Genomic DNA, 10914 nt, shown 5'->3' on the forward strand with positions numbered 1-10914 from the left:
TGTGTCTGTCTGTGTCTGTGTGTGTCTGTCTGTGTCTGTGTCTGTCTGTGTCTGTGTGTCTGTGTGTGTCTGTCTGTGTCTGTGTGTGTGTCTGTCTGTGTCTGTGTGTCTGTGTGTGTGTGTCTGTGTCTGTGTGTGTGTGTCTGTGTGTGTCTGTCTGTGTCTGTGTGTGTGTGTCTGTGTCTGTGTGTCTGTGTCTGTGTGTGTGTGTGTGTGTGTGTGTGTCTGTGTGTGTGTCTGTGTGTGTGTGTGTGTGTGTTCCCTGCTGACGGAGGTGAAGGAGGCTTCTCTCAGTCCGTGGTCTGGAGGTGAAGACAAAGAGTCAGACACAAAGAGGTCTTCATGAGCAACATGTTCAGACTAAAGACTCACATGGCTGGATGATGTCATCGCCCCCCAGCGTGCTCGCTGTGGGCCGGGGGCCCGATGCCGGAGCAGTCCGCTGCCAGCAGTCCCACCGCGCTGGCGCTGGACACGGCGCCGGCCTCGGGGTCCGGGCCCGTCTCGCCCTGCTGGGCGTGGGTGCCCATGTGACCCTGCAGCTGCGTGGCCGTTTTGCACTGCACGCCGCACAGCTGGCAGAGCAGCACGCCGCCAGCCCCCGCCCCGCCGAAGCCCCCCCGAGCCCCCCCGCTCTCCTTCCACTCCTGGCCGTGGTGCTTCTGAGCGTGGACCCTCAGGTATGTGAGCGTGGTGAAGCCTGGAAACAAAAAACACCACCACTTTAGTCCACAGGGGGCGCCAGAACCAACACTACCACTTTAGACCACAGGGGGGCCAGAACCAACACTACCACTTTAGTCCACAGGGGGCAGAACCAACACTACCACTTTAGTCCACAGGGGCCAGAACCAACACTACCACTTTAGTCCACAGGGGGCGCCAGAACCAACACTACCACTTTAGTCCACAGGGGGCGCCAGAACCAACACTACCACTTTAGTCCACAGGGGAGCCAGAACCAACACTACCACTTTAGTCCACAGGGGAGCCAGAACCAACACTACCACTTTAGTCCACAGAGGGCAGCAGAACCAACACTACCACTTTAGTCCACAGGGGGCAGCAGAACCAACACTACCACTTTAATTCAATTCAATTCAGTTTATTTGTATAGCCCAATTTCACAAATTACAAATTTGTCTCGTGCTTTTTTTACAATCTGTACATCATCATCCTCCTGCCCACAGGGACCAGGAAAACCAACACTACCACTTTAGTCCACAGGGGCACCAGAACCAACACTACCACTTTAGTCCACAGGGGCAGCAGAACCAACACTACCACTTTAGTCCACAGGGGCACCAGAACCAACACTACCACTTTAGTCCACAGGGGCAGCAGAACCAACACTACCACTTTAGTCCACAGGGGCAGCAGAACAAACACTACCACTTTAACCACAGGGGCACCAGAACCAACACTACCACTTTAGTCCACAGGGGCACCAGAACCAACACTACCACTTTAGTCCACAGGGGCAGCAGAACCAACACTACCACTCTAGTCCACAGGGGGCAGCAGAACCAACACTACCACTTTAGTCCACAGGGGGCAGCAGAACCAACACTACCACTTTAGTCCACAGGGGCACCAGAACCAACACTACCACTTTAGTCCACAGGGGGCACCAGAACCAACACTACCACTTTAGTCCACAGGGGGCGCCAGAACCAACACTACCACTTTAGTCCACAGGGGGCACCAGAACCAACACTACCACTTTAGTCCACAGGGGGCGCCAGAACCAACACTACCACTTTAGTCCACAGGGGGCACCAGAACCAACACTACCACTTTAGTCCACAGGGGAGCCAGAACCAACACTACCACTTTAGTCCACAGGGGGGCGCCAGAACCAACACTACCACTTTAGTCCACAGGGGCACCAGAACCAACACTACCACTTTAGTCCACAGGGGGCACCAGAACCAACACTACCACTTTAGTCCACAGGGGGCAGCAGAACCAACACTACCACTTTAGTCCACAGGGGGCACCAGAACCAACACTACCACTTTAGTCCACAGGGGGCAGCAGAACCAACACTACCACTTTAGTCCACAGGGGTCGCCAGAACCAACACTACCACTTTAGTCCACAGGGGGCATCATAACCAACACTACCACTTTAGTCCACAGGGGCACCAGAACCAACACTACCACTTTAGTCCACAGGGGCAGCAGAACCAACACTACCACTTTAGTCCACAGGGGCACCAGAACCAACACTACCACTTTAGACCACAGGGGGCAGAACCAACACTACCACTTTAGTCCACAGGGGGCAGAACCAACACTACCACTTTAGTCCACAGAGGGCATCAGAACCACCACTACCACTTTAGTCCACAGGGGGCACCAGAACCAACACTACCACTTTAGTCCACAGGGGGCAGAACCAACACTACCACTTTAGTCCACAGGGGGCAGCAGAACCAACACTACCACTTTAGTCCACAGGGGGGCAGCAGAACCAACACTACCACTTTAGTCCACAGGGGCACCAGAACCAACACTACCACTTTAGTCCACAGGGGGCAGCAGAACCAACACTACCACTTTAGACCACAGGGGGCAGAACCAACACTACCACTTTAGTCCACAGGGGCACCAGAACCAACACTACCACTTTAGTCCACAGGGCGCACCAGAACTAACACTACCACTTTAGTCCACAGGGGGCAGCAGAACCAACACTACCACTTTAGTCCACAGGGGGCAGCAGAACCAACACTACCACTTTAGTCCACAGGGGGCACCAGAACCAACACTACCACTTTAGTCCACAGGGGGCCAGAACCAACACTACCACTTTAGTCCACAGGGGGCACCAGAACCAACACTACCACTTTAGTCCACAGGGGGCGCCAGAACCAACACTACCACTTTAGTCCACAGGGGGGCCAGAACCAACACTACCACTTTAGACCACAGGGGGCACCAGAACCGATGACCGAATAGAGCAGAAGACATGTTATTCAGGAGGAAGCTCTGGTCGTCCCTTTACAATAAAAGCCTTACTGCGGTTGCAGAGGTGGCAGGCGTGGTGCTGCGCCTGGTTGTGGACCCTCATGTGGTCGGTGATGTAGGCGGCCGACAGCAGCTTCCCACAGATGTGACACGGTACCTTCTCCTCATGGCGGATCAGGTGAGCGCGGAGACGATCCCGCGTGGCGAACGCCGACGTGCACGTCTGTGGAGGAACACATTTAACATCTGACCAATGGGAAGCCTCCAGAATCTGCCCGACAACACATGAGAGATTAATTCCTCGACATGGAAGATTAAGATATGAACATCTCGTCATGCAAAACGAAACACAGATTAACAAATATGCAACGCCCGGATTTACAAGATTTAAGTAGAACATTTATGAAAAGAAACCCACAGCAAAAAATTGTATGAGAAAAAACCTTTGAGATTAAAAAGTAATTGATTTAATTTAATTTTTAAAAAAATCATAAGAATTTTTCTTTTTTTTAAGAATCTTGTAAAATCTGAGTTATTTCTTGTTCCATTAGCCTCTTCCACGCTCATTTTGTATTTGTACCCACAACGGCCACCGAGAGATAATTTAATCAAATAAATAACCTAAAATAATTAGTTTTGACGATAGTGATTTATTTATTTACAACAACGCAGCTTCTTGTTGTCCTGCTTGAAGTGAACCTTTCATTCAGAACACCACCATCTTCATCATCACCACCATCATCTTCATCATGTGCTCTATGATTCAATCCCCTCTCGGCTGAACTCCAGTAAACAGACGTTACCGTGCACTTGAAGGGTCTCTCTGTGGAGTGCACCTGTCGGACGTGACTGCTGAGGTGGTCCGGCCTGAAAACACACGTGAACACGTTATTAACACGTTATCAAAACAAGTTATTAACATGTTATTAACACGTAATCAACACGTTATTAACACATTATTAACATGTTATCAAAACAAGTTATTAACACGTTATTAACACCAGTTATTAACACCAGTTATTAACACCAGTTATTAGTTATTAACACCAGTTATTATTACAATCAAGACTCTCATGTCGCGGTGAAGAAAGTTGAAAAGATGAAATTAGGACGTCATTGGTCAAAGAAACTGGAAGCTTGGATTCAAACAGGAAGTTTGTGACGATTTTCACAATAAAAGTCCATCGATCACACGCAACATATACAAATACAGGACGATCTCGTCTACCAGTTGAGATGCATTGAAGGTCCATCAGCGGACGCGGCGTACCGAGAGAAGGCCTTGGCGCAGTGCGGACACACGTAGGGTTTCTCCACGCCGCCCTGGTGCGAGCGCACGTGGTAGCTCATGCGGTCCTTCCTCTTGAAGCGCTGCTGGCACACGGGGCAGCAGTACGGCTTCTCGTCAGAGTGCGACAGGCGGTGGCGGTTCAGGTGGTACACGTCCCGGAAGGCCTTCCCGCACGCCTCGCAGGCGTGGTTCTTCCTCACCGGGTGGGGGGGCGGGTTCTGTGGGGGGTGGAGACGTACGTATTGTTATTATTGATTGTTGTCCGAACCAAAACAACAAACTTTATTAGCTCTTTTCATGGTTGACAAAAGCCAGATCAGATCCTTCAGTTCCTGCCTTTCATAATAAAAGCCCCGTGACGTGAATAGAGAGCCCACCTGCTCCACGGAGCCCACCACCACCACCACCGCCGCCGCCTGGGTGGGCGGAGGCGCTGCGGCCGTGACGGCGTTACCCAGGGCGACGGACACGGAGCGCAGCTGGCCCTCCTGGTTGGCGTGCTGGGGGCGGGGCTCCGGGGCGGCAGGAGAAGGAGGAGGTGGCAGAGCGAGGTGGAGGAGAGACAGCGGGACGGTCTGCTTCTCCACCCGACCCCCTCGGCCTCCGTCCTCCTTCTCGCGGGCGGCGCGGTCCTTCATCTTGATGCCCGTGTGCACCGACTGGTGGCGCCGCAGGTTGTAGCTGTTCTTGAACTCCTTGTTGCAGGTGGAGCAGATGTGGGCGGGGCGGCCGGGCTTCACCTGCAGCTTGACTGGAGGAGAGACTCGTCAAAACACTTTCTTGTCAAAGTATATACATTTTTTATATATTAAATATAAGAATATATATACACTACCGTTCAAAAGTTTGGGATCACTTAGAAATTTCCTTATTTTTCAAAGAAAAGCATTGTTTTTTTCAATGAAGATAACATTAAATCAATCAGAAATACACTCTCTACATTGTTAATGTGGTAAATGACTATTCTAGGTGGAAACGTCTGGTTTCTAATGAAATATCTCCAGAGGTGTATAGAGGCCCATTTCCATCAACGATCACTCCAGTGTTCTGATGGTACATTGTGTTTGCTAATCGCCTTAGAAGACTAATGGATGATTAGAAAACCCTTGAAAACCCTTGTGCAATTATGTTAGCACAGCTGAAAACTGTTTTGCTGATGAGAGAAGCTATAAAACTGGCCTTCCTTTGAGCTAGTTGATTATCTGGAGCATCACATTTGTGGGTTCGATAAGACTCTCAAAATGGCCAGAAAAAAAGAACTTTCCTGTGAAACTCGCCAGTCTATTCTTGTTCTTAGAAATGAAGGCTATGCGAGAAATTGCAAAGAAACTGAAAATGTCCTCCAGCGGTGTGTACTACTCCCTTCAGAGAACAGCACAAACGGGCTCTAACCAGAGCAGAAAGAGAAGTGGGAGGCCCCGGTGCACAACTCAGCAAGAAGACAAGTACATTAGAGTCTCTAGTTTGAGAAATAGACGCCACAGGTCCTCAACTGGCAGCTTCTTTAAATGGTACCCGAAACGCCAGTGTCAACGCCGACAGTGAAGAGGCGACTCCGGGATGCTGGCCTTCTAGGCAGAGTGGCAAAGAAAAAGCCATATCTGAGACTGGCCAATCAAAAGAAAAGATTGGTATGGGCAAAAGAACACAGGCATTGGACAGAGGAAGATTGGAAAAGGTGTTCTGGACAGATGAATCCAAGTTTGAGGTGTTTGGATCACACAGAAGAACATTTGTGAGACGAGAACAGGTGAAAAGATGCTGGAAGAGTGCCTGACACCATCTGTCAAGCATGGTGGAGGTCATGTGATGGTCTGGGGCTGCTTTGGTGCTGGGAAAGTGGGAGATTTGTACCAGGTAAAAGGGATTTTAAATAAGGAAGGCTATCACTCCATTTTGCAACGCCATGCCATACCCTGTGGGCAGCGCTTGATTGGAGCCAATGTCCTCCTCCAACAGGACAATGACCCAAAGCACACCTCCACATTGTGAAGAACTATTGAGGGAAGAAGCAGGCAGCTTGCTGTCTGTAATGGAGTGGCCAGTCACCAGATCTCAACCATTGAGCTGTTGTGGGAGCAGCTTGACCGTATGGTCCTCAAGAAGTGCCCATCAAGCCAATCCAACTGGTGGAGGTGCTTCAGGAAGCGTGGGGTGACATTTCAACAGATTACCTCAACAAATTAACAGCTAGAATGCCAAAGGTCTGCAATGCTGGAATTGCTGCAAAAGGAGCATTCTTCGACGAAAGCAAAGTTTGAAGAAAAAAATTAATACTTCAAATACAAATCATTATTTCTAACCTTGTCAATGTCTTGACTATATTTTCTATACATTTTGCAACTCATTTGATAAATAAAAGTGTGAGTTTTCATGGAAAACACGAAATTGTCTGGGTGATCCCAAACTTTTGAACGGTAGTGTATGTTGAGCCCCACCAGGAAGCGGCTCCTCGCTCAGCGCGGCCGTGTCCACGGTGGACGGCGGCGTGACGACGTGATCGGCCGAAGGAGCCGAACCGGAGAGCAGATCGGACTGAAGGGGAGGAGCCTCCTGGGCCGGAGTCTGAGGGAGACACGGGTAGTATTACTACTACTTCTTCTACTACTACTACGACTACTGTATTCTACTAAAGAAACATGGACAGTAACATGGTATTTACACTCTGTGGTATTAGTACTTGTACTGTCACAAAGTATTTTACTGTGTGGCATCAGAACATATTTGGGAGGGTAAGAGGGGGGGAGACCCGCTCCAACCTGACCCCCCTGTGACCCCCTCCCCCCCACACACACACCAACAACAAAGCAGCTGAGCATCAATTAAGACTCACCTGAAAGAGGAAGTTACTCCAGGAGGTGTCCATCTTGAACCTCAGCGGCTCCCAGAGGAGGTGGAGGGGGGGGGGGGGGGGGTGGAGGGGGGGGAACCTGAGGCCTGAGTCTCCTCCGCACCTGTCCGCTTTATTGGACGATATTCAGCTTCTCTAAGTCATTCATTAATTTCCGTTGGCGCCAAAACGCTTTTGATGCCATGGTTGTTTTTTTAATGGAGCATTCTTTCAATAAAATTTGCTTAATGTCTACTGGACTAAAATTTTAAAAATGGTGAAATTGCATGCAAACAAATAAAAAAGAGGAGATAATGTGCCGGCGGAAGAGGAGCGGGACGTCGCGCGGTCATAGCCGAGCAGGAGCTCCGGAGGAAGGAGAGAGGAACAAGAAGGCCGCAGCGTCGGGCTCCCAAGCCTCGGCGTTGCGTACAGCTCGTCCCCCAGTTACAGGGCTCCCGGTCGGCCGCGGTTCGTGGCTCCGCCTCGCTGTTTCGATCGACGGGGTGACATCTTTTTCTTTTTTTCCAAAAAAAGCTCTCTCCCTCTCTCTCGCGCGCCCTCCCTCCCTCCCTCCCTCTCCGTCTTTCTTCCTTTTTTTTTTTTTGTATCTCTCCTTCACCCCCCCCCTCTGTCCCTCTGCGCTTTAAAGGGAAGGTGTGTGTGTGCGCGCGCACCGTCCCACCCTCCTCGCGGACCCCCGTCGCGTGCCGTCCACTCTCGCCCCCCGTAGCTTCGCGTTCGGCCGACAGATAATGAAATCCGTCATTCAACTCAAACAAAGACTCATCCGCTCGGCCCGGTGGTTTCCTCTCCTTCCGGTTAAACACTTAGACATTAATAAATGAGCCGGTGTTCGCCCGGTCACAGGAACCGCTCCCCGGTAAGATAGAGTCGGTCGGCTTCTTAAAGGGAACGCCGCACGCAGCTGGACGTCCAGACGCCATTCAGAGTAATCATGTAAATACTCTTCTGACATTAATGATCATAAACATCACTTCTTATGCTCAGAAAGAAGCTCTTCTGTATTCAGCTTCCCTAAAAAACACACTGTGTGGTATTTAATTACTAAAATGTATTTAATTATTAAATGTATTTAATTACGAAGAAATGTATTTAATTATTAAATATATTTAATTACTAAAATGTATTTAATTACGAAGAAATGTATTTAATTATTAAATGTATTTAATTACTAAAATGTATTTAATTTTTAAATGTATTTAATTCCTAAAAAATGTATTTAATTACTAAAATGTATTTAATTACTAAAATGTATTTAATTACGAAGACATTTATTTGATTACTAAGAAATGTATTTAATTACTCAAATGTATTTAATTACGAAGAAATTTATTTGATTACTAAGAAATGTATTTAATTAGTAACATGTATTTAATTAGTAAAAAGTATTTAATTATGAAGAAATATATTCAATTAATTACTAAGGAATTTATTTAATTACGAAGAAGTGTCGTTTTTGCATCATACACCACGCTTTTAATATAAAAATGAATTACAAAAATGTAGTTAATTATAATAATCATAAGAACAACCAATTATGTTTTTCCATTCTGGATGACTCACTCATATTTGGCATTCATCCAAAATACCGAGAAATATTTATTACTGAAATAATGAATTGATTATAAATCTAGGCCTACATTTTGGAATGATATTTAAGCTTTGTCTGCATATGATAAACATAATAAGAATGAATAAATGATAAACATAATAAAAATGAATAAATCTGGTGCTCGTCTTTATTTTCAACCACCTGCACTCCAAACAACATATTCATCAAATATCATAATTACTGAACAACTTTTTAAATCTAGAAATATAACATTAACCTTGCTTTGCTGCAATCAGTTAATAAACATGTTTACTGTATTATTATAATACATTCTGGGAAATAAGTTTCCATCAAAGACGCATATTTATATCCCAACACTTTGACACACATTCTGCACGAAACACAAACTTTAAATGATATTTGGTTTCTACCTCGTGAGCGATGACCACGCCAAATCAGCCCGCAGGAATCTACAAACCATAATAATTGTGTCTCAGAAGGACTTAAAGTCGTGATGGCGTCTTCACTTGTTTGGTCTGTTCATCCCAATAAATACTATTTCATAATATAAATGTAATCCTTCATTTTGCAGCTGCCGTTTCACCAAAAGCAGCTTCACTTTGTGATAGATGAATACATCTTGTATTTTCTTGACTAATCGATGAGTGAACCATCAAATGTTCACTTTTAACAAGCAGCCAGGGAGTCGATGACATTTGGCTTTAAAATAAATGTTTAAAGAAAAACGCTGCAGAAGTATTTCTCAGTGCAGATAAACGTATCGGGCGATATTAAAGTTTATTCACGGATCTATGAAGCGTGACTGGAAGATGAATCCACTTCAATGTGTGTCTCTGCTCTTGAATCGGTTGATCTCTGAATTAACGCCACTTCAACACTTTTGTCTTTTTTCTGTCGCGGAGTGAATATTACACGACTTCGTGGTGATCAGAATCTAAAGGGGATGAGAGTGGGACGAGGCGTTCAAAGACATCGTGGAAACGACAGGTTTGAGATCTAGAAGTCAACGATGGAGGATTCACGCCGAGCGGCCAATCAGAACCTCTCCTTGAACTCGGGCTGCAGTTCCTCAAACGTCCACTAGAGGCCGCTCCAGCTTCCAGGTTCATACTCCACCGCTCTGCTTCTTCCTCCTCCTTCTTCCTCCTTCCTCCTCCTCCTCCTCCTCCTCGTATATCTCGTTATGTATTTTATATTTATAAACGTCGTCATTTCTTCCTTTTTGTGGTTCGTCCGTTAAATTTAATAAAGTTGAGATATTTGGTCATAAACTTGTTTCTCTCTATTTAAGTGCACAAACCCGTCACAATAAAACATTAAAACATGGTGTTTACAGCTCCTCTCCCCTCCCCCTCTCTCCTTCTCTCCTCCCCTCTCACTCCGTCTTCTCTCTCTTCTTCTCTCGCTCCGCGGCGTCCATGGCGGCCATGTTCTGGGAGGCGGTGACCAGGTGGACCAGGCTGATGCCGGTCTTCAGGAGGCAGAGCAGCCCACAGAGGCCCTGCAGCCAGTAGAGCCACGCTGAGTACACAGAGTACACAGAGTACACAGGTCAACAGAGTACACAGGTCAACAGAGTACACAGGTCAACAGAGTACACAGGTCAACAGAGTACACAGGTCAACAGAGTACACAGAGTACACAGATCGACATAAGGTAATAGGTTATAGACGTTTAGGATACACTGAGCTCCTCTCTCCTCATCCTTAAGGACGCTTAGGATACACTGAGCTCCTCTCTCCTCTCTACTTATGGACGTTTAGGATACACTGAGCTCCTCTCTCCTCTCCTCTCTCCTTATGGACGTTTAGGATACACTGAGCTCCTCTCTCCTCTCTCCTTATGGACGTTTAGGATACACTGAGCTCCTCTCTCCTCTCCTCTCTCCTTTTGGACATTTAGGATACACTGAGCTCCTCTTTCCTCTCCTCTCTCCTTATGGACGTTTAGGATACACTGAGCTCCTCTCTCCTCTCCTCTCCTTATGGACGCTGAGGATACACTGAGCTCCTCTCTCCTCTCCTTATGGACGTTTAGGATACACTGAGCTCCTCTCTCCTCTCCTCTTATGGACGTTTAGGATACACTGAGCTCCTCTCTCCTTATGGATGTTTAGGATACACTGAGCTCCTCTCCTCTCTCCTTATGGACGCTTAGGATACACTGAGCTCCTCTCTCCTTATGGACGCTTAGGATACACTGAGCCCTCTCCTCTCTCCTCTCT

At 47.3% G+C, this 10914-nt stretch overlaps 2 protein-coding genes across 2 annotated transcripts in view; both read right to left on the minus strand.

Moving 5' to 3' along the window:
• Positions 1-198: 198 nt before the first annotated feature.
• Positions 199-7623, minus strand: LOC130188661 (myc-associated zinc finger protein-like). The gene is made up of 8 exons (XM_056407076.1): positions 7097-7623; positions 6702-6828; positions 4641-5014; positions 4243-4481; positions 3776-3839; positions 3024-3195; positions 373-700; positions 199-302 (listed from the first exon to the last, which is right to left on the minus strand). Exons 1-7 carry the CDS (start codon positions 7127-7129, stop codon positions 387-389), a joined length of 1323 nt encoding a protein of 440 aa, XP_056263051.1. The 5' UTR covers positions 7130-7623; the 3' UTR covers positions 199-302; positions 373-386.
• A 1215-nt stretch (positions 7624-8838) lies between these two features.
• The window catches only part of cdipt (CDP-diacylglycerol--inositol 3-phosphatidyltransferase (phosphatidylinositol synthase)), a 6965-nt gene continuing 4889 nt past the window's right edge, over positions 8839-10914 (minus strand). The window contains exon 6 of the mRNA XM_056407087.1: positions 8839-10211. Within this exon, the coding sequence (XP_056263062.1) occupies positions 10066-10211 (146 nt within the window). The 3' untranslated portion in view covers positions 8839-10065. The remainder of the gene's footprint in view (positions 10212-10914) is intronic.

The sequence above is a fragment of the Pseudoliparis swirei genome, chromosome 23 (assembly GCF_029220125.1).
Source record: "Pseudoliparis swirei isolate HS2019 ecotype Mariana Trench chromosome 23, NWPU_hadal_v1, whole genome shotgun sequence".
NCBI classification, from domain to species: Eukaryota; Metazoa; Chordata; class Actinopteri; order Perciformes; family Liparidae; genus Pseudoliparis; species Pseudoliparis swirei.